Source organism: Hydractinia symbiolongicarpus, chromosome 1 (assembly GCF_029227915.1).
Source record: "Hydractinia symbiolongicarpus strain clone_291-10 chromosome 1, HSymV2.1, whole genome shotgun sequence".
NCBI classification, from domain to species: Eukaryota; Metazoa; Cnidaria; class Hydrozoa; order Anthoathecata; family Hydractiniidae; genus Hydractinia; species Hydractinia symbiolongicarpus.
The window spans coordinates 15346135-15370093 of record NC_079875.1 but is presented as its reverse complement, the minus strand read 5'-3'; the positions used below and the strand labels follow the sequence as shown (position 1 = coordinate 15370093).

General features: G+C 33.3%; 2 protein-coding genes across 3 annotated transcripts in view; one reads left to right on the top strand and one right to left on the bottom strand.

The window, feature by feature from the left end:
* LOC130642132 (chromatin assembly factor 1 subunit A-B-like) overlaps positions 1-23959 on the bottom strand; it is a 100990-nt gene that overhangs the window by 14378 nt on the left and 62653 nt on the right. The gene's annotated exons all lie outside the window — the stretch shown is intronic.
* Positions 152-23188, top strand: LOC130642107 (uncharacterized). Of its 2 annotated transcripts, XM_057449195.1 has the most exons (29): positions 152-199; positions 6584-6718; positions 7078-7173; positions 7523-7604; positions 9073-9130; positions 9211-9282; positions 9440-9548; positions 9728-9787; positions 10208-10309; positions 10384-10432; positions 10910-11038; positions 11275-11319; positions 12334-12383; positions 12536-12591; positions 13290-13380; positions 13906-14008; positions 14535-14643; positions 14724-14789; positions 15018-15057; positions 15314-15614; positions 15980-16036; positions 16149-16260; positions 17287-17343; positions 17991-18152; positions 18826-18912; positions 19724-20524; positions 21087-21206; positions 22474-22520; positions 23056-23188. In XM_057449195.1, exons 2-28 carry the CDS (start codon positions 6597-6599, stop codon positions 22503-22505), a joined length of 3168 nt encoding a protein of 1055 aa, XP_057305178.1. In that variant the 5' UTR covers positions 152-199; positions 6584-6596; the 3' UTR covers positions 22506-22520; positions 23056-23188. The 2 variants fall into 2 exon arrangements, with proteins under 2 accessions (XP_057305178.1, XP_057305171.1); XM_057449188.1 differs by lacking the exon at positions 152-199 and having other exon boundaries at positions 6410-6718.

The window sequence follows — 23959 nt, the reverse complement described above, 5'->3', positions numbered from 1 at the left end:
AAATTTGCTTTAGCTTGTCAAATTTCGGAACCTTTTGAGTACGCCATTTATCTTCTCACTCGCAGCAGGTTATATTATAGAGTTGGCGGGATTAAAAAAAATAGGCCAGACCGATAAAAATCTGCACAAGATCGTGGCTGGTAGTGTAGTAGCAATGCAATGTATATAAATTGTTGTGGTTAGCCTTACTAATCTTGAGGTATATCTCATGCCAATTGATTCTAGACAGCGGTTTTAAAGTATCTAAAGCTAGAGAAATACCATAAAATTCAGCTACAATTCCAGACTTTAAATATTGAAACTTTTCCTATTTTCCACCTTTCCCCAGTTTCAATATTGTAGGTCGCTTCAAAAACCAAAATATTTACACGCATCACCATTGCAACTTGGGTAGAGGGGTTTGTAGATTTAAAATGAGTTTCATTTAAAAAAGTTCCATTTATGTGACAGTTTGGTTTTGGACATTAAATATTGGAACTTTCCTCTTTCTTCTTTCCCCATGTTTGTCGTAGCACCCTCCTCCATTATATATTTTAAATAATTTTGATGCTGCAATAACTTTTAAAACAAAGTTTTCTGAGCATACAAGTATTTTTATCTTTTTACCTTGACAGAAACTTTATTATCTACAAACTTCTGTCTAGAGCTACCCCAGCTACTTATCAGTAAGCTACCCCAGCAATGTTTAGGCTGTCTGTATTCTGTAACTTACACAATTTTTGATGCAATTGGTAATACAGAGGATCCTAGACTTAGGGCTCAGGATATGTGATCAATCACGAAGAAATGAATGTTACATAATCAGCGTAATAGCCTTTTTCATTACTCTATAATATTTTAGAAAAAGAAAAAATTCACAAGTGCAATAAAAAGCACTCGTAAATTTTTTTACGAGTGTGCGGCCAAGTGCGCGTGCGATCACACTCGTCTCAAGGAATGTCCTGTATTTACAAAGGTTAATTAATGACTACTCACAATTTTTCGTACCATGGGTTCAAACTCCCAACAGGGAACTTTGTTGGAACTTGCTCTTCTCATGTTCCTTACGCCAAAACAATAGCCCCTGTGCGGGGTAAGGAAGTAAAGGAAGTTTGTTTTACTTTCACTTCTCAAAAATTCAATTTTTTAAGATCACACGCACACTGCACCCACGAAATTATTAAGGTGTGTGATTCATCGCACGCCTACCTAAAATCTTACGAAATGGCCTGAAAGTATATATGACGCATATTTGAAGTATATTTGATGTTTTGCGTAGGCAAATAAAAAATTATGACAAAATAGAAAAGAATCATTTTGGTATTTCTAAAATTCATGTATTTACTTTGAGTGGTTTTTATCCCTGGCCGAGGTTGGTCAAAATCCATTAATGTGAACTGCCTAAAATTGTTTTGATATCAAAGTTTACAACTTGGTTTGGAATTTTTAAAGAAGAATCTCAAATAAACACAAATGAATACATTGAAATTTGTTTTACAGGACAGTTAACTCCCAATCCCTCCTTCAATAATAATAATAATAATAAATATTTAAAGTGGCTCATCATCATCATCATCATTCTCGGCTTAACGTCCGTTTTCCATGCTAGCATGGGTTGGACCCTCTTCCAATCTGATCTAGACTGTGTTAGATCTAAACTCAACTTCCTCTGTATAAAGTCTGTCCTTATAACCTCCTGCCAAGTCTTTCTCGGTCTGCCTCTGGGTTTTGCCCCCGGAACTATCAAGTCTCTACACTTTTTTACCCAATTATCCTCCTCCATTCTTTCCCCAGAAAGAATGGAGCAGGCCCATATAGATATGGATATAGGCCCATATAGATATGGAGGAGGCCCCAGCTAATTCAATCTTCTTATCTGGATAACATCTTTAATTCTAGGGAGACTTAGCCTGCTTCTTAGCTCATCTGAACTCTTTCTGTGTCTCAGACTGGCGTTACACATCCACCTAACCATTCTCATATCATTCCTTTCTAAACGGTCAAGATCTTCCTGCGTCACTGCCCATGTCTCACTACCGTACAACATAACACTTCTTACACAGGCCTCATACAACTTACCTTTTGCCTCAATTGACAGGACTCTGCTAGTCAACAAAGGAAGTAACTCTCTGAACTTTTTCCAAGGAGAACCTATCCTGCAAGTAACACTTCTTCCAACACCATCTTCACTGCCCAACATATCACCTAAGTAAGAGAAGTTCTCAACTATCTCTAACGAGCCACTGTTGTACATCATTAAAGCTGGAAATAATTCATTCTCTATAATCTCACCTTTGCAACGCTTGCATACAAACTGAATGTCAGCTCTTAACCTTCCACTAATACTACTGCACTTCTTATGTACCCAATGCTTGCAAGTCTGACAAAAAATTGAGTTACTACCAACCCCTTTCCTGCAAACTCCACAAGGCCACTTTCCAACTACAAGGTCACACTTGGCTGCAATGCTACTAATCATGACTTTAGACTTTGCTGTGTTTACCTTTAGCCCTCTCTCTTCTAGTCCTTTCTTCCATTTCTCAAACTTTTCAACTAGTTCTTCCATCGACTCTTTTATGAGAACCAAATCATCTGCATACAATAACTCCCATGGACAACCTGTTCTGAACTCCATCAACAGCGCTTCTAAGACTAGAATAAACAACAAAGGACTAAGTACAGAACCCTGATGTACACCAACATTTACACTAAATTCATCACTAAGTGAATCGTTAATCCTGACACGACTTCTAGCATTGCTGTACATAGACTGTACCATTGTAACTAGCCACTCATCCACACCTAATTTTCTCATAGCCCACCAAATAACTTTACGTGGCACTCTATCAAAAGCTTTCTCTAAATCTACAAAGGCAAAATAGAGATTCTTTCCTTTTCCTAAATACTTTTCCTGAAGCTGTCTGAGTAAAAATATTGCATCTGTAGTGCCACGCCCTGGAACAAAACCAAATTGCATCTTATCTATATCAATTCTTTCTCTAAGTAACTTATCAATCACTCTTTCAATAACTTTCATTACTTGATCAACCAACTTCAAACCTCTATAGTTACCACTTTCTGATGCATCACCCTTGCCTTTAAAACAATTCACTATTACACTCGACTGCCACTCACTCGGAATACCACCATCCTTTATAATCTGGTTAGCAAGACTTGTAATAAGCTCAACTCCAATATATCCAGATGCTTTTACCATCTCTGTGACAATACCTGATACTCCTGCAGCCTTGCCAATCTTCAATTTCCTAATAGCCTCCACTACCCATTCTGTCTTGATCTGCATAGCTGGCCCTTCTACAACATCATCATCAGACAAATTATCCTCGTCCCAATCAAACTCAGTGTTAAGCAACCTCTGATAATGATTCTTCCAAGCTACCCTTTTCTCCTCTTCTGTGTCAGCCAAAACACCTTCATGATTAGTCTTCTTCATTTGCTTTGCTATCTTGAATACCTCATTGCGCTGGTCTTCCCTTCTTAACACATCTGCAAATCTGTTTCTCTCTGCTTCTGACTTTGCCTTATACACTGCTGTACGAGCGCGGCGCTTAGCTTCTAAGTAAATATTTTTACTACCACCTGACTTCCACTCTTTCCAAAGTTTTTTCTTTTCCTTTATACACTGGTCAACCTCATTATTCCACCACCAGGTCTGTCTATGTCTAGCTGGTCCTTTCGTCCACCCACAGGTATCATCAGAAGCTTCTAGAAGACAATTCTTCAAAGTAGACCATGTATTTTCAACATTGTCACTATCGCATTGACCATTGTGGGCTAACTGGTGAACTTTTGCACTAAATTGTCTTGCTACAATCTCTTCCTTCAGCTTCCAGACTTTTCGACGGGCATGTACTTTCCCTTGGCTTCTTTAACACTCTTCAAGATAATATCACAAACCAACAACCTATGCTGGGAAACACACTCTTCCCCCGATATAACTTTCACGTCCTTCACCACTTTCTTGTCTGACTTTCTAACCAGGAAGTAATCTATCTGTGTCTTACAACCACCTGACTCATATGTTATCAGCCTACTCTGTCTCTTAATGAATGATGTGTTGCAAATCACCATGTCCGTTGCCATTCCAAACTCACGCAATCTCTGCCCTTCCTTATTTCTGCTCCCAAATCCATAGCCTCCATGCACACCTTATAACCTTCAGATGCCTTCCCAACATGACCATTAAAGTCGCCAGCAACCATGATAAGTTCAGTGTCTCCAAACTTCGATGTGACTGCTATTAACTCATCATAAAACTTATCTTTATCTTCCTCACTGAGTCCACATTGTGGAGCATAAACTGACAGAAAAGTGACAATCCTTTTACCTATCAAAAACTTTATCACTATAATACGACTATTAACACGCATAACATCTATTACTTTTTCTACCCACTTCTCTGCAACGAATATGCCAACTCCTCCATATCCATCACTAGTACCAATCCAAAAAAGCTTATACCTTGCCCTCCTACCTTCCACAAATCTCACTGAAGCTCCTCTCGACCTGACTTCCTGAACACAACACATATCAACAGATCTACGTTCTAACATTTCAACTACTTCACCTGCTCTACCCCTCAGAGTACCAACATTTACACTAGCCATCCTCAACCTAGTGTTATCTACCTTGTGATGTGATAGCTGGGTAACGGTCTAATGATGCTCACACCTGACATCTGTCCTACCGTGCGCGACACCTTCACTCCTTAGAGTTCCGGCCCCGTTTACGCAGTTTGTCTGATCAACTATTCTTACGGTCATTAGTAAAGAGTTTTGGCATTGTTTTACAGCTGGATGCCCATCCTAGCGCCAACCGTTCACAAACCGGACTGGGTGTTTTTTAAAGTGACACAATCACTATGTGGCATTTCATCGGACTTCCACAATCGCCCCTTTAAACTAAGGTATGGTGGAGGACCTTCAACTCTTCTCTTGTCTCTTAAAGAGACCCTTCACCCAAACCTGGCTAGCCCAGAAAATCACAAAAGCCTATAGTTAGTGGATTGTAACATTTATAATCTGTGAAAATTGAAAAGAAAAAGAATAAAAAACAAAAATTAAAAAGTTAAAAAGTGATCCCATTAGAATTTGCCAAATACATTAGAGATGGAAGTCTTAATGAAAGCAGACTTCCATCACAGGTCACTTGGTCTGGAAGATTATTCCACACTTTTGCAGCTCTAAATGGGAAGGCTTTTTTGCCAAATTCTGTGTTGATCAAGGGAAGTGTGAACCTGTTTTTTGAAGCTCCTCTTTTTTTTGTCAAAAGGAATTTTGAGAGCATGTAATCAGGAGCAATGTGATTCATGGCTTTGAAAACTAATATGGCATCGTTTTTGATGAGTAAATTATTCATTGAATATTCCCTCTCTTTCCCAAGAAAGGTACGGACACATTTTAATTGTTTTTCTAGTTTTCCCAATCTACCTTGCCAAGCCCATGCCAAGGAGCAGTAGTTGAAATATGGCATGACAAGTGCATTAATTAAAAGGTTTTTTGTGTGAGGTGTTAAACAGGAATATTTAATTAGTATTTTTCTATTTATGTCATTAATGTGCTTTTCCCATTGCATTTTTTAAACAAATGTTACCCCAAGATATTTAACTTTTTCGTTCCTCTTCAAAGGAATACCCATATAGTTGATAGTTTTGTTCTCAACTTTTTTAACTGGCTGTGATTGCCGAAAAAAAGTTTCAGTTTTGTCCGTATTAATAGTCATTTTGTTATTATTCAGCCAGAGGTCGACTTGCGAAAGTTCTAACTCGACCTGGGAGACAAGGGTATCCAAGTTTTTATGAGATGAAATAATTATTGTATCATCTGCATATAGATGGTGGTAGTTTGAATTGATGACAGATTTTAAGTCATCAATATACAAAAGAAAGAGCAGGGGCCCCAACACAGATCCCTGCGGCACCCCAACACAGATCCCTGCGGCACCCCAAAAGCGTCTTCATGAAGCAGATCTGATCCTGTGTCGTTTACAAGAGTCAGCTGCATTTGGCCCGTTAAGTAGGACTCGAACCAAAGGCAGCATCTCTGTTGCCAAAACACCATAGTTTTTTTAACAAAATTTTATGATCAACAGTGTCGAAAGCTTTTTTAAGGTCAATGAGCACAGCACAAACAAAGTTATGTTGGTCGAGCTCAGTAAGAATAAAATCAGAGACATCAACCAATTTTTTAGCTTTATACCACAATACACTACATTAAGCTTCTATAAAAAACAAGTTTTTAAAGCAGTCCAATTTTCAATATTTTCAACATTATCACTATCATGTAATTATTCAATTTAGTACACAAATTCAGTCAACTGCTATTGCACTAAATTGTCTTGCTACAATCTCTTTTTTGCTTTCAGAACTCCCAACAGGATTTGTACATTCCCTTGGCTTCTTTGATAATAATACCACAACCTATCAACCTGATCGCACATGGTAGTTTGTCTCTTATTAATAAATGTTGCAAACCACCGTGTCTGTTGTCATCCCAAACTCTAGCAATCTCACCTTTCTTATTACTGCTTGATAATAAGCATCATAATTGTAAGTGTATAATATTATTATGACTATTTCTTTTAGGTATATATACACAATGACTTCATTTAAACTAATGCCAGATCCACTGGACTTAAGAGAAGTCACATTCACAAACCTTCTTTTACTTGGTTTTAACCCTGAAGCAAATGAAGCACAATACAGGATTCCATTTACAAGGTATAATGATGAGCATAATTTGTGTAGTATCTCCACTGAATTTCTTTATGGTGTTTATGAAAATATTATGGTTTCTGTCTTCTGTGAATGATACTTTAAATTGGAAATTTGGCATAATGTCGAAACCGATGGATTGATGACACCTTCAAAAAGTTCGTGATTTCTAATGTATCCTTAAACCTTCTTTAAAGGAGCATGATCTATATGTTATTTTGATTAACATTTCAGCCACAGACTATGTTCAAATATTTTTTGAATGATTTGTTTGCCTAAAGTGAATTTATCACAGGACTTATACAACTAACAAACAGTAAACATATTTAAAACTTATTTAAAATTTAAATGTTAAACTACTTTAGAGATATGTTCTCTGTTCCAAACAGAAAAGCCATGGAAGTTGTGCTACATTTTTTGTTTACGAAACTGAACAATGATTCTGCAAAGGAGACATTCAGGTATAGTAGTGATTTTAAAGAATGTTTAAAACTGTTCTCTCTCTTCCTTTATGTCACAGGCGTTTTCAAGAGAGCCGTGCCATAGCACATGCGCACCCCTGCACACACAACTTGATTAAGGTGTGCTATTGATAACATGTGTCAAATGCCAAATCTTATAACAAGTTTACTATAGCACACCTAAAATAATGCCTAAAACACTTGATGGGATTTCAAGGTTTTTCTGGTGGTTAGAAATAAAATGTTTTTACTTAAATTGTTTTTAGATTATATAACTTAAACTCTGGCCAAATTGTTAACCTGTATATTCTGCTTTAATTGTATTGTACTAAGGGTTTATTTTTTTCAGAAACTGCTGGCCAATAATGGACAAAAAGAAAGAACAGGAGTTTCGAAAACTCACAATGGAGTGGCTGACGAAAATTAAAAAGGTCTAACTAAAAACCATTACTTTAGATCTTGCGATTCTCATGTTGTGTTTTCACCAGTAATTTAACCCTATTTGGTATGGATTTTTTAGACTTTTAAATGTACACAGGGCATAAAGTGCCTGCTGCCCAGGACTTTTGACAGTTATAGCTATGACATCTTGGACAATTTTAGTATTAGACAAAAGAAATATAATTAGCATGCTTATTTTTTTGTCAATTTTAGCATTTTGTTCTATTCAATATTTTTACATTGTATTTTGAATTTGTGTTAGTAATATATGATTGATAAATATAAATGGATAAGTACTGATGAAATCCCTAAAATTCCAATATTGGATTTGACAGGTGGCAAAACATAGCCAAAAATTTTAAATCATGAACAAACACTTTACAAATTTTATGCTCATATGAATATTTATTTAATTGTTACGCTATTTTCCTTCCGGTGGATAAATTTGACATTTCTTCTAATAATTCTAAAATATGTTTTATATAAAGTAATGTTACTTTTTATTTATTATAGATCCTTGATAAAAAGTTGATATCAAACAAACCTTAAGAGAAGCTGTTCCATTTTCTTGATATTGCTTGATATTTTACCCAAAGCATATATATCACATTATATTTCAAATAAATTATACTTCGAATAAGCTTATCAAAAATGTCTGTCAACATTATTTTTACTAACATTCTTTTGAATTTAGCAGAAAAGGAGATATCGTAAATTTTAACATAATCAAAATTATGGCAAATTAAGACTTGTAGCTAGATATTTTTCACCTTACAAGAGTCTTAAATTATGGGCAAAATTATGGGTTTATAAAACCCTTTTCAATATTTCTTTGAAATGATTTTGATTTTTCCTTGCTCGGGATAAAATGCAACAATGTCTAATAACTCACATGATGTCATTAATAGGTTTTTTTTAGAAAAGATGCTTGTCATCGTCATCATCATCATTCTCGGCTTAACGTCCGTTTTTCATGCTAGCATGGGTTGGACGGGGTATATTAATGACCCTCTTCCAATCTGATCTAGACTGTGTTAGATCTAAACTCAACTTCCTCTGTATCAAGTCTGTCCTTATAACCTCCTGCCAAGTCTTTCTTGGTCATAAAACATTAATAGTTTCATAACAATTGGACAAGTAATTAAGAGATACAAAAATTTAAAATTATTGCCAGCACTTTATGCCCCCATACCAAATAGGGTTAAGCACAGAACGTTCTAAAGTTTATACTCAGAGTATAATTTTTTGTTAAAGATTGTCTTTTGGTTGACAATTCTGACAAAGAAAAATAGAAAATATATGTTTCTACTTATTTCTTAACTGTTTTGTGCAGTTAGCAAAGAATTAAAAAGGGAAATGTTTTTAGCCAAAAATATTTAAGGCAGTTAGTTTTGGTGCAGTTAAACTAACTTTTAATAACATAATTTGAGGTTCTATTTTTTCTTTTGGCTATTTCAGGACGATCCTGATTGCCACCTTACATCTTTGGTGCCATCTTTACTGCTTTCACCTATGGGTAAGGGAATATGTCATCTGATAGATATTATTGATATTATTAGATATTAAAATGTATAAGTTATTTGTTGTTATTTTTAGGTGATAAATTTTATCAATTTTTATTTTATTTTTCCACCTACATTCTCAAACAAAAGATGCATGTTTTACCTAGTAAGTTTGCTATTGTTTTGTTTTACTTTTGTTTACAATGTGAGTCTGCAAGTCTAAATCGTGGGGACTCATGTATGACCATAAGGTCAATTTGTGAAGATGTTGGAGTAGAATTCAATGTTCTGATCTTTTCCAGGTCAAAATCTATTTATTTCAGGTAAATATAGTTCTATTCCACCATGGCCTGTGATCTCAAGCGCTCATAAAAAGTATTTACCACAGGTTAACAGAGCATTAATTGTGTCAACCATCAACCAACAAAGCAGGTATAATAGCTAATGATTAAGAAATATTTGATTAAATGACTTTTTAAAATTTGATTAAATTTGGAAGATAGGTTTGGTATTCAGAATAGTTAGAGTAAAAATGCTTAAACAACAAAAGATAGTTTCAATCTGTCTTACCTAAATTACTTTAATTTAATTTAGCATGTTTATGTTTTTAGGTTAATAAATCATTTAGAAGAAACTGCTTTTGTCAAGGAAACTTGGATGGAATTTTCTAAGTAAGACCCCTTCAAAAAATGCTTGCTAAGAGTGATATAATTAGTAATTTTTGCTCTGTAATTAATTATTTACCCAGGAAGGTTTTTTTAGTTTTATTAGTACTGCTACAAATAAGGATTCTGTGGAGCGGTTGCAGTGCATTTGAAGCTCTTATTTGGGTCATATAAGCTGTGCAAACACAAAATCCTCAGCTAGACAACTGCAAAAACTGCATAGCCCCAATCTTTTATGTAGACAACCATCCTTTAGGTGGAACTATGCTTTAACATTAGAAGCAAATGCCTTACCACGACCTTAGGAGTTTGCAAGATTAATGATACACTACCTTTAAGAACATTAATTTTTGTCAAATTCTGCACTATTTAGGGAAAGTTTAGTCCACCCTTTCCTTCACAAGTATAGTGTTTTCATCTTTACAGGGAATTATCGCAAGAACACCGTAAGTTAAATAAAAAGAAAAGAGACAGTGAGAAAAAATTAAAAGAAATGAAAGATACCATGCAACAGCTATTTGGAAAAAGGTAGTTTTTTTTCGATTTAAAAACAAGTAACTGATTTGTTATTTTTTAATGAATGAAGCATGTATATTTTTTAGCACGTTGTCCTCAAAAGAAACTGTTAGAAGGACACAGAAAATGCAAAAGGTGGGCTTGAATAATTCTTTAAAGAACCATTGGGATGGAATTTATAGATTTACGTTTAAGCTTATAAGAGTCACCTTTTTTGTTATCACACAGTGCATTTTCTTAAGGTTTTTTTTTCTACATGTGATGTTCTAGAGGCTTCAGCTTTACATCATGCAAAATTCTGCTGTACATGCACAATTGAAAAATTAATCTTTCTAAAACAATTTTAAGGTAGTCGAAATACTTTAGCATAATAATACATTTCAACCAGAATTATAAAGTAGGGCTGTACATGGGATGGTAAGCCAGACACAAAAATGCATGTCCTTACTTTACACTTGTTTGTGTAAATATAGAAATTTTGACTCGTGTTTTGGTGTAACGATACAAACAATTGTCATTATTATTTTTAAATAAAGATGTGATAACAACACAATGATTTTGGTCCTATGTGAGCCTGTCTAATGTTTTTTAAAGGATGACCCTCGTGTTTAGGTGACAGAATTTTGGAAAACAATATCAACTTTATACGAGTCTCAAAAAGTTCTTCAAGAAGAAATCCAACATCTGGTGAATGGTACATTTGTCAAGAAATCTTTAGATGGAGAACAAATCAACTTTAAGGTACGAATAAATTTGTATAATAAGCATTTTTTTAACATTAGCAAAAAAATAATCAACATAAAACTTTATAAATGATATCTGCAGTCACAAAAAAAGTAAAGATTATATTTTTTTAGTATTTAATTTCTGTAAAACAGCAGAAAATTTGTGTATAAAAAATTGCCAGTGTGTTTTTTTTTCCTTTTCGTTTCTTTTTTTAAATTTTTCAATTAGTCTTTTTAATAATTCTGTTATAGATCCCAGATATTCTTGTACGAGAATGTGAGCAAGAATTATACAAAGTAAGTTTCTACACTTTACATAATGGTACAATTTTCTTGTATTTTATGTTTTTTTAACTGAATGTTAATAAGGCCCGAAGAGAAATCCAATTCAACGAGTATGGACGTATTTCTCACTATAACGGCCTTGCTCACTTAAATCCACTGAGTTGATTAAAATCACAGGCATGTGTCAAGGGGGAATACCCTTCCTAAACTGTGTGTGTGTTACTCACAATTTAAAATTAACCGATGACAACCAAGGGAAGCTGACAAGAGATCTCAAATAAAGAAAACTTCAGCTAACCATACAGAAATAAAACAAGAGAAACATTTAGCAAATCAAAACATAATTGTTCTTGCACCTTTTTTTACCGAAATCTTGCTTTAAAATATGTCAGAAATAAAAACCTATAAACTGTGGAAGCATCAATGATGTGATTTAAAATTTGCAGAGACAATTTTTTAAACATTCATTGCATCATGATTATAATGGGGTTGCAATATGTGCATATCCAGTGAACTTTGCATCTTACATTGTTTCAAAGGACACTGCTTTAATTAAAAATTTGTGTGGACGCTTTGTGAGTTGTACCTCCTCTTCTTCTATGATACAACATAAGCCCTTAACATGCAACAATCATTACTACATCACTTCCAACATTACAATGTCATCATACAAATCCTAAACATTATCACAAGGTTGCCAGAAATGGGGAAAACCTGAAAAAGTTGGGTAATTTCAAAGTTAAAAATTTAAGTGAAAGAATTCTATGGTATATATTCAGCTGTCAACCATGAGTACAACTTAAATAATGCCTTATAAATTTTATTTCTGTAAAATAAACCAAAAAATCAGAGACAATTTGGTTTCAGTCACAAAAAATAAGAGAAAATAAAAACACAATGGACTGAACTCCTATACCATTTTTTGTTCTAAAACTGTTGTGGAGGTTAAAATATTTTTATATGAATAAGGTGTCTAAACTACAACTGTATTGCATTCAAAAACATCTACATTAAATTACTTTATAGGGTCGGAAATATCATAATGTATACGAAGGAGGCAAGATAAATTTAACAAGGTTGTTATTCCATTTTTTGTTGATACATTAAATTTTTAACTAAATAAGTAGAGCTTGATGATAGGTATTTTTCTATAGATGATTAACATTCAGCATTGGTCCTTATCATTTGTAGAATATGTTTGCTATTCACTTTTATTTTTTTTTTTTAGTCTTATACAGTTATGGAATCTTTCTCTACATTTAATTAAAGAAATGCTACACCAATGTAAGTCTGCAACATAAAGTTGTCTTGCTGTCTGCGAACGCTAAAAAATTAAATAATTAATAATTGCAATATAACTAATTGTTAGTTAATGCTGTATATATTTCTTAAAAATAAAGCTTTTTGTAACAGACATTTTGTAACAAGTGGATAACAATAGATAATAATAACTTAAAGACTAATTTTTAGTCTTACAGTGGTGCAGTTCTGCTTAATTTTGTTACCAAATAAAAACAAAAATCTACATTAAAACCTGTCACGTATTTTTTAACATATTTGAATTACAATTTTTATCCACAACAGAGACCAATCTGAATTGTCTCTTTTTGGTGAGATTTGATGTGTTTTTTCTTCGTGGTAATCTTAGTAAAAAAACGTGAATAAAGGTTCGCAAGCAAAAATTTGTCGTGAGTCCTATTTTGAAAAGATGTCTTGAAACATGGCAAGAGAAACAAGTTTTACTGCCTTTTCTTAACATCGCATTTTTGTGATATATAAATAAAAGTGGTTGTTGTTGCTGTAAGATAATGCTTTTTTATTCCCAACCTTATGTTTATGTTCGGGTTTTAAGTACGTTTACATTTTGTCCCAGTGAATGATTTCTGTATGCTTTCATGATTTAGAAACAATGTTACTGTATATAAGTAACAACATTTCACATAAACATTATTTTTATTTGTAAAATAATATATTTTTATTAGATCCATTACCAGATTTAGAACATGATGAAGCTTACCTACGTGCAGAATCACATAATCATGCTAATAGCCTGAACAACCTAACTTCAATGAGGTGGGTAGATTTTAATTCTTGAACGCAAAACCATATTGAAGAGCATTATAATCAGGGAGGGAATTGCTTACTGAATCATGCTGGTTTAGGAAAACTTTTTTTCTAGTGTTGGTTTTTTGATAACATTATTTACTTATTTAGAAAACTAAAAGTAAATTTGTCTTAAAAAAGTTGGCTGTTGCTAGCCTCTGTAAATTTTGTGTAAAAAAAGTAAAAACTTGCACTTTAATTTTTTATTGTGCATATGAAACAAAAGGCCTTTCAAAGCTAGAATATAAAACAGATTCTCTCTTCACTTGTGACTTGTTTTAGCAGATCTATTCTGTGCATTACCTTAATACCTATTCACAGGGAACAAAGTTGTTGTGGGTAAGATGATCATTTTTGCATACACCTAAATCTATGATGTTGGATTAGACATTGTATAACTGTAATTGAGAATCTTTTTTAAGCATTGCATGTTATTAAATCTTTATATTTAAATTAGCTACACAGTTATAAAATAATAACACATAAAATGTTTAGAACATCCGTATCCAAACAAATGTTGCCTGATATAAATTTATCTATTGATGAATTAAAGGAGACTATACTAGAGAAAACATCAACAAAAACGCCAAATATGAACGTATGTGTTTTATTGTTTATTTCTTATGGCAATTATTGCTACTGCCAATCAGACTAATTTCCACAGCTTCACAGTCTCCATAGTTGACCCTATTAATTTAAACTCATATTCAAAGATATCAGAAAGCATTTTTGTTGTTGCAGTTGTTAAAAAAACACCTAGTTGCAAAAAATGAGCAATTTGAAGGCGAAATTAAATCTGTTTTACAGTAGGTAACCTAAGAAGCAATAATTTAATCTTACCCCACCCTTTTTACAACAACCCCCCTATTTTGTCCAATCCAACCCTTTTAACTAGGAAAATTGCACCCCCTCACCTTTGTAAGGGGGCGGGGGGTCAACTATGGTCTCTTGAATTTCACAACATCACTTAAGTAATTTCTGTGCTTTTATAATCTAAAAACCTGCCCTTGATCCTTTCTTAGAGCTTGGTTTTAATCTTTGTTAAGCCAATTTTCCTTAGTCTTCTTAAAAATCGCAGACAGACAGCAAGCATCGATTGTATTTATTTTAATATTTTCACATAGAAATTTGGCCTTGATCTACTACCAGCCACCCCACCTGTATTCTTTGATGTGGAAGAAAAAATACCAAAGCATGGAACTCCAGGACAAATTCATAAATCTAACAATTATGGTGACTTTTTTTATATTTATATATTATATATTTCTTACGTCTACACGTTGTACATACTATGTTATATTTTGTATGCTTAGTTCCAACACCAGATGCTGTCAATACATTACTTGATGCAATAAAAAAAGATTCCCAATTTAACGAGGGTAGGTTTCCTTCTTGTGTATGATGATTTGGCCTTTTATTCTTTTAGTCACAAATTGAAGTTGTCAGCTTTGTGCAAGACAAAAATCTAACTTACCTTTAATTTAATTTCCTACTGTTTGCTATTCGTGATTTTAACATTCATGACATGTGACTTGTGAATCAAATTTAAAGTTTAAAAATGCATTTCAGTTGCTGGCAATAGATATGTTTATTTTCTTTACTTTCAGATGGAACACCAGTAAGACGTTTACCAACTAGCAAGAAAGTGTAAGTTTTTTATACACCCATTTATTGATGAGATGATGAATGCACAATGTTTTTTTTTTACATTTGCCAAAAAATATGCTGGGAAAATGTTTCTTAAATTATATTAAGATGTAAAAACATTAAAAAATCTGGAACTTAAAAATGTACAAAATTTTTCATCCATTTTCTCCTGTGACTCCTATTCTTCATGGCTTGGTTATTTTCTCTATTATCAACATGGGCTGATATTTTGGTCTATTGTTTTCTTTACATTTAGCGCAAGTTCAGTTAAAAAGACTGAAAAATCCACAACTAATCCTGGAAAGAAAATTCAACAGATTAGATCTAAGCATCGCACTCATCAATCTCGAATACCTTTATCTAAAAGTAAACAAGACAGCTTATCAACTAAAACGTTGTTTGAAACTAAAAGGAAAGATAAAATAAAAGAATTGCACCAGGAGATAAATACCACTCGTGCTAATTCGAAAAAGAAAACAGACATTCAAGAATGGTGTGACAATAACAATGAAACTAAACATGATTTAGTTAAAGCACAGGAGTTATTAATAGATCAGGTAGTTATTTCATTCCTGTAATGTGGTTGCAGTGTTTAGATTTTTTTTTTTTTTGGGGGGGGGGCGTAGCCTTCAGCATGAGAAAAGGATTGATAGCGTAGGCAGTTGTCTAGTTGAACAATTGCTATGCTTGCACCCCATTTGTAGCTTAAATGGAAGCTTTGGATAGACTGGGACCCCCTTCATAGTTGATGATGTTCTGTTATAACTTATTGAATATGTTTTCTTTTTGTGTTCTAAGAAGTTTTACTCTTCTATTGTTATAACTCAGGAAATAAACAATGATACTAATAGAATGACAATCCTGAATTTGTGCTATAAGTGTTCTATATTGTTTTATATTGTTAAAAATTTTTGTTTCATAGATCACTCGATCAGTTTTAAACACTGGTAATACTCCCTCTAGAAGTAGCACAGATGAGGTTAGCTACTAAACTCCTAAGTTCTGTTGTTGTTGTAGCTGTTGTTGTTTTTGTTGTTGTTGTTGTTGTTGTTGTTGTTGTTGCTGTTTTATTACATATTTTTACTGTTAAGGAAGACAACAAGATATCTAGCCGTCACAACAGAAACACTAACAGAGAGGATGTTTTACAGACTTCTTTTCATGATGATATTCATGCGTTGGATAATCCTTTGGAAGCATTCAGTGAGTATAAACTTTACACTATTTAGTAACTTATTTGACACAGGGGTTATGCCCTCAAGTCTGCAAGGTTGGTTCTTAATTTTTTCCCTCCAAAAGTAAGTTGATTAAGGGATTTGTAATCACAGTGTAGTACATTGTTCCCAGTAGCCATTAAACGACTGCTTCCCACTTGGAACTTAATCTGAATTTTCCTATTTACTAAAAAAGCTTATTATTATATAGCTTTATGGTATTACCCATTTCAGGGTTTGTATAATACTACTTGTAATACCTTAAACTATGCTTAAAACAACTCGAATGGAATTGAAATGTTTAAGACATCTTGGAAGATGTAATTAACAATTCCTTCATGGTACATTCTCTGGAAGCTCCTTGTTGAAATTCAAGTCTTATGGTCACTGTTTTATATTTCTGAATTATGCCCTGTTTTACTTTATTTTACAATATTTGGTGTAAAAAAAAAGTAACCTTTATATAAACAAAAAAAAATTTATTCTAAGTAACCCTAAACCTGGACTTCCACTCTGTGAAATTTCCATAAGAAAAAGGCAATAAAACTGTAATTTGGTTAATTATTCTACTGATTATTTTTCTGTTTTGATGAAATTTTCTATTCTATTTGAAATTTCAACTCTCACTTGGAAATAGAATATGTTATCAACTAATCAGATTTCAAAATTACACTTTCCAGGAAATTTTTTTTAAATCTTGTGTAACTTAGATCGAATGTTCTGTTTTTCTTTTGTTCAATATTTGTGTAATCGTTTTATTTTTTTGCATGCCCTACTGATTAGTTCTGGAATACTTTTGTTTTTTACTGTGTGTTTCATGTTTCGATTTTTCTGCATTCTCACCAATATATGTTTTCGACGGTTTACAGTGTGAAGTAGGAAAAGTAGTTTCAGAAAATTGTCATAAATTTTGGACTGTTTATTACTCTATGCTATTGGCTATTTTAAGCATACCAAACTTAAATTTCTGTATGTTACTGTATTTGTGGTTATTATTTACATTTGTTTGTGTTAGGTTCTGAAGCATTTACTTCTCGTGATAAAGTTCCGCGTACGCCATTGAAAAGAGAAGGTATGTTTTGGAAATTCTTTTGTGGAGAAGAGTGATTATAAGAAGAATTTGCTTTCCCTTACCTGTTGCTGTTATTTTAGGCCATAGTGCCAAGTTATATTTTGTTGTTTTTTCAAAGTTTTTACAAATCCTTCAATAATGTGATTTATAATTTTTTACTATTTGATGAACTTTTTCAAACTTGCAGAATACCTTCAAAAAATTTTTAAAAAGTATGGCATTTATAATCTATTTTCATTAATATAAAAGTAGTAAGTACATATTTTGTAGCCTGAAGGTTACTGTCCTCAACCTCTAAAAACCTCCTAAATAACCTAAAATGTGGACCCAACTTATTGATTTTTTCAAAAATCTAATTAAATTGGTATTATTACCGCATTGTACGAGATAAATATAGAAAATATTTTCTGTATTTTATTAGTTACGTCGGATAACTAATATCGTTGCCCTCTTTTAATTAACCGCTGCTCTCAATCAAGTGCTTTGGTCCTTTTCATTGATTATATATATATATCACAAAAAGAGTGCTTTGGATTTGATGACTTTTTTCAATATGATCGCGCACAATTGAACCTACTGTAATTTATTGTGTTTGTTCCATTTTTTTCGTGGGTGAAATTTTTCTGTTTCAAATAATTTATTTGTAGTCTTAGACAGTTCAACGAATGACGAAGGGGATATTTACATACCTGAAGGAGAAATTCTCCCTATAATTGAAGACACTGAGCTAATATCGAAGTCAAAAGCATCGCAGAAAGAACAAGATGATATTGGAAATTTAAAAGAACGACTGACTCGTCTTAACATTGGTACGGCGTTCGTAGTAGACATCTTGCTACCTAAAGTTGATTAATTTTGAGGGAAGATTAAATTTCGCGAATTTTGTCCATATTTGTAATTCCCACAAAGTTCAATTCGCAAAAATATATCTTACTAATATAAAAAAACTTCGCGAAATATTTTGACATGACTGATCCGCGAAAAATTAATCTTTGCGAAATGCATATTTCCTGGACCTTGCAAAAAATAAGTATCAGAAATTAATCAACTCAAGGTAATATTTATCGATGATTCTAAAATCTTAATTATTTCTTCCACTTCTATTTTGTAAATACCATTTACAAACATCCACAAAATATATTGAAAGAAGGCAGTAAATATCGAAGTTCGCCCCGCAAGTAATTATGTAGGTCGTGTCTATACTAGGTTCACACATTAACATTGACGAACTTTAAGAAGCTTAAAAACTAGTTAATGTGTATCTCAAGGTTCGCTTGTCAATGTTTACAACGGACTTAGGACTTAGGGTGCTGTAAATGTTTACAACGGCCTTGTCAATGTGTACAACGGACTTAGGATCTTAGGTTGTTTGGTTAGATCCAAACTCTCAAAATGTGCAGGAGTTAGTTTCTATCCTCTTTATTGTTTGTTTGTTTGTTTGTTTATCTGAATAAGAAATTAAACTTAGTAACTTTGTTTCAGGAGTTGATAAAAATACAAATGCTTCAGAAGAAAAAACGTTTGATCTCAGTGCACTACAAGAGAAAATAAATACCATCAAATTAAGAGGTATGCACACTTATTTAGTCTGAAATACACAAGCCACCATCCTTTACCCTGAACGTAGTCATGGTCAACAGTCCCGCTCCTTTCTATTTTGTGTGCGCACAAAAAGAGAAGTTGCCATACCTCACGAATGAACCACGTTTTTCACCGTTTAAGATTTAATAATACCTATGATATAACAGGGGTTGGTAAGGATGTCACGTAGCCATGTGAATTTCCGCAAAAGTACGTACGTAGGTATACATGCGACACTTCTCAGGTGTAAGCACTGTTATACTGTTCTTATGAGCCTCTCTCTTATGCATATATACAGTGAAACCTCCATCTTGTATATTACGTAAAGGCTCAAGAAAAGGCTATTGGCTGAATAAAAAGGGAATTACTAATATTCTAAACAAACGTGAAAAAATTATTTAAAAAAAGAGAACAAATAAAAAACATATCTGATAAACACTGCTTTACGAAAGTCGATTTTCGCTATAATGTTTACTTAGGATCAAAAATATGTATTGGCTTTGATAGATGACGCAGCAAGATTTATAGAAAGTTTCCACTGTACTTATGGAACGACACTGTCATTAGATGTCACTTCAGTCTATACGAACAGATCCCACCTAGACAGTTGCAAGCGCCTCGTCGACCTGAAGCTGCGTTTTTAACCTTTGCGTTTTACCGAAAATTAAGGGCTGAAGACCGAACTTTAGCACCATAAGGGTACTACGCTACGAAGGCCAGATGTTTATTTGTCTTGTTACTTTTAATGAATTACCCAGTTTTCTTTGAACCTGTATCTTTTATAAGTTTTATTTTTTAGGTCTTCACAATGAATACACCAGTGATTTTACGACTCCAAAGCAAAATAATTCAAGGAAAAATATAACTACACCCCTTGACAAAATAGTGAGTCCGTTACACGAACCATCAACATCGCTTACCGCTACTGAAGTTACGACACCGTTGTCTACTGCTGCTATATTAAATTTCGTGACACCTTTACATGACTTAAGTGTGTGTAATTCTTATAATGATACAACGGACAAATTTGAAGGGAGTCAAAACTCGATAGCTACTCCTGTTAGTCAATCTCCAGAAGAATACGTCAACAGTTTTTCACCTGATGGAGATAAAACACCTGTACCAACAGAGAACAACAATCAATCAACTCAGGAGTTGTTGCATTTTACGCCAGCTCAAACCAATGAAAGGGCTGATCGAACACAAAAAGTAGACTTATTTTTAGAAAATAACCCTCATTTGTTAGACCGGACACCGAAAATGTCAGACTCCATACAAAGTACTCAGTATGATAGTTCCTCTTATCATAGTAGAAACTTGTTGGATACCACACCAGTGTGTTCGTTAAAAGAAACTTTTCACAGTCCATTACCATCGCTTAGTATTGATGACGATGTAAATGAAATATTACGGACACCAATACACATTCCGAAGGACAAACTCATCAATTTTATAACTCCTTTTAAAGACCCTTTTACACCGAGTGAAAATAGCGATACATCAAGGCGTAGCGTAGCTAATGTCGTGTCACCCAACAAGTTTAATGTCACCGCTGAAGAAGTAGATGATTTCATTCATGAAGTTATGGCTAAAACTCCAGGTAGGCTTCTGCAGCTTCCATTGGTCGTTAGCGTCCAGTATGCTTTATCTCCATCGTTTTTGGAAATGCTATTGGTTTTTAAAAAATGTATCCGTTTACAAACGTGTAGAAGTAGATCCGTCTCAACTTCCAAAGTTGCTGAAATTCAGCGGCTAATAGTTAACGTTGTGTGTTGCGGCCGAAAACTCTTTAATGAAAAACGGCCTTAACAGTTGTAATAAACGCTGAGACAGTTGCGTCTGAGTCAAAACATTCTGAGTAGAGACCGACTAAGGTTGCCATTTTTATGTAGGAAAATCATCCTAGTAAAAATGGCTACCTTATGCGTTCTCTCCTTTTTAGTTTATATTTATAATGTAACAGCTGCTAATGATTTCTATTGTCATTTGTCGATTAAAATAATTGGTCCCAAGCTAGACAGGCTGAAATACAGTTTCCAGGATTGTTGATAACATGGAAAGGTTGGCCTTTACGAATGAAAATTCGTGTAAAAAATATTACTCCCTGAGTAGAAACATATTTAAGGAGTTGTCACCAGTTTCATTGTATATTTTCTTTATAGTATTTTCCACCGCGTCGAATGATTTCATGAAAACGCCAAAAATGTTTCGCAGCAACACACCGTTGTTTTCAAACGACTATTCTTTAATGACGCCTGGAAAGGGACTGTCAAATAAACTTTGTAAGTTTTGTTTTGTTCTTACTCTGTGCCCGTCCTGTGGTTTAATCCTAAACAAGTGCTATTACAAGTGTAATCAACTAGTTCTTCCCTGTTTGTGTCTTTCGAAGTGTAATCAAGTAGTTCGTCCCTGTCAGTGTCTATAAAAACTGTCAGCCTATCGAGGCTTAAATTGCTCTAAATTGAGCATATGCTATTTATATCTAAAAAATGCATGTTGTAAAAAAAAGTTTCGTGAATTAGTCACGTTGAGATTTCCGCAAAAACATTTTTTTACAAAAGAGTCATTTTATGGTATATTGCGAAGATTTATTTACGCGAATCTACTAGTACTTTTTGGTATTCAGGTTTATTGAGTCAGATAACGTGGTCATTAATTGAACTTGTTTAGATAATAGAGGTTGACCGTTATTTTATTTACAAAAAAAAATTAAATACGAGTACTTTTGTCTTCAAAAAATTTTCGCCAAAATTAATTTTGGCGCATGTGTCATTTCTAGTAATGCCGTCAATATTTATTTTCGCATATTGACATTTTTGTGCAAAGAGATTTTCGCGAATATGGATAGAATTCGCGAAATTTGCAAAAAATACTTATCCTAAGATAGCTTTTTAATGAAATTTCTTATGGTTTTCTTTGCATCGCAATGTCAAATAACCTTCAAATCAACACTACGTGATGCAAAATTACTGATTTTTATCAAGCCCTATTAAATGGCTGGACCGCAAGGCTAGACAAACATTTAAAATTAATTCTTTATCAATGAAACTATCTTCAATATCTTCAAAACAGTATTCGAGTCACAAAAGTTTTTGGACAATTTTACAGCGTCAATAAAACTTGTCTTGTGTAACCCTCCCTCCTAAAATATTTCTGTCAAACAAACCTTGCCTTTGAATAAGCCCTACGCGGCTTTATAAATAGTGACATTATAATGGTGACGCATGTAAAAAAAGTTAATTAAAAGTGATACAATTTAGCTTATTGACGAATTTTTTGTACCAACCCCAAAAACTTGTAGATAAAAGTAAACAAAAATTCAATATACGTTTTGAGCTGAAATGGATATATATGTAATCTACTTTGCATCAACAAGTATCTCCCTTGCTTTTTTTATCACGCGTGGTTTTTGTCTTGTTCTGTAATTATTTTCGTTGCCTGGAGATTATACGGGTTTTTACTGAATACAAACCATAAACCATAAACAGGCTCTACAAAAAAAACAAAACTTATGTACTGGTGTTAAAGATGCACGAATCTTATTTTCAGTGGATGATAATGACGACGACGATGAGTTTTGAAGTCTAATTTATCAGGTTGGTGGAAATATTTTTGTTGCTTTATAAACATACTTTACAGCTAGCGTACTGTGTTGCTACCATTTTGTTTTAACACAGGTGTTTTTATAATGTTTGAGATGGAAAGGTGATTCTTGGTTAACTACCCTGAATTTTGCATTTTCAGAGAACTGTTTAATTGTGAGTTTGGGTCTGTAAGGCAAACTGTTCTTTTAATATTTTGGATGGGGATGTTACGGTAGATATGCAATTTACCGAAATGAATGAAGTTTTTTACGTGTCTCTTTGACAGTGAGAAATTTATTTTTACGAATAGCCACTATGTAGGCTCCGAACCTCCTTTACCGCTAAATAAACTGGATCTATCTGACAAAGTGAATTTTGCGAAGAAAGTACTTAATTTACCTTTTAATTATTATAATTAAAAGCTGGACAAGTTTATTTTTCATTTTTTCCTGATCGCTGGTACGTATAGACGTTTTTATTGATCATAGATCATGCTCAATTATTGCGAAAAAGGGAGCCTTAAAATCTTTCATTTTTTTATTTCTAGAATTATGTGACGACATCCTAGTCAATGAAAATTTTGAAGTTATTATTTATGTATTAATAATTCCTGAATTTTTTTAATTATATGTAATATAAGAATTATCGTATAAAATTATTCAAATACCTTACAATCTGGCCATATTATTCTTTCCATCATTGTAGAGGATACGCCCTTAAAAGATTCTGTGTTTTTTCGCGCTGTCTTGGTCGCCTTTTGGGTGAGTCACTTTAAATGTCTACGTCTTAAAAAAAGTTATTTAAAGTAAAAGTACACGTTTCTCGGAGAAGCAACCGGGTTGAGAAACGTTGAGGCTGACATTTGGGTCAAAAATAAAACAACCAAGCTGACCAACCAAACAGTTTTTTTAAAAAATATAATGCTTGCTATCTGTGTGATGTATCTGTGCTAAAAATGGTAGCTGCAAATAGTGATGACAAATTCATGACGGTTTTTATGACAAGCTAGTTTGTGTAGTCCTTTCTAATAAATGAGAACGTTGAAAACCAAAAATAACAAGTTGGAAATTTTAAATGTAAATTTTGGGAACCTTTTTTAAAACTTCTCACGGCTTAAATGAAAATTGAAGATGTTGAATAAAAGGTAGGCGTTAAAAATAAAAAAAAGTGATGGAAATATTCGAGCGGACTTTTCGTCTTTAAATTAGATATTGAAATATGGATGTGGGAAATGATTTCAATTTTAATAGATTAAATTTTGAATGTAAATTTTGGCAACCTTTTTTTTAAAAAATTTTTCACGGCTTATATGAATATTGAAGATGCTGAATAAAAAAGGGAGTAGGCGTTAAAAATCAAAAAAGTGATGGAAATATTCGAGCGGACTTTTCGTCTTTAAATTAGATATTGAAATATGGATGGGAGAAATGATTTCAATTTTTTATACATAA

What these genes read in the sequence shown, in the direction of transcription:
- LOC130642107 (XM_057449188.1), top strand. Translation starts at nt 6,567, where the DNA reads ATGACTATTTCTTTTAGGTATATATACACAATGACTTCATTTAAACTA. An exon ending in AAATACCATCAAATTAAGAG is followed by an intron (nt 18,913 to 19,723) that starts GTATGCACACTT and finishes TTTATTTTTTAG; the next exon opens with GTCTTCACAATGAATACACC. An exon ending in GGGACTGTCAAATAAACTTT is followed by an intron (nt 21,207 to 22,473) that starts GTAAGTTTTGTT and finishes TCTTATTTTCAG; the next exon opens with TGGATGATAATGACGACGAC.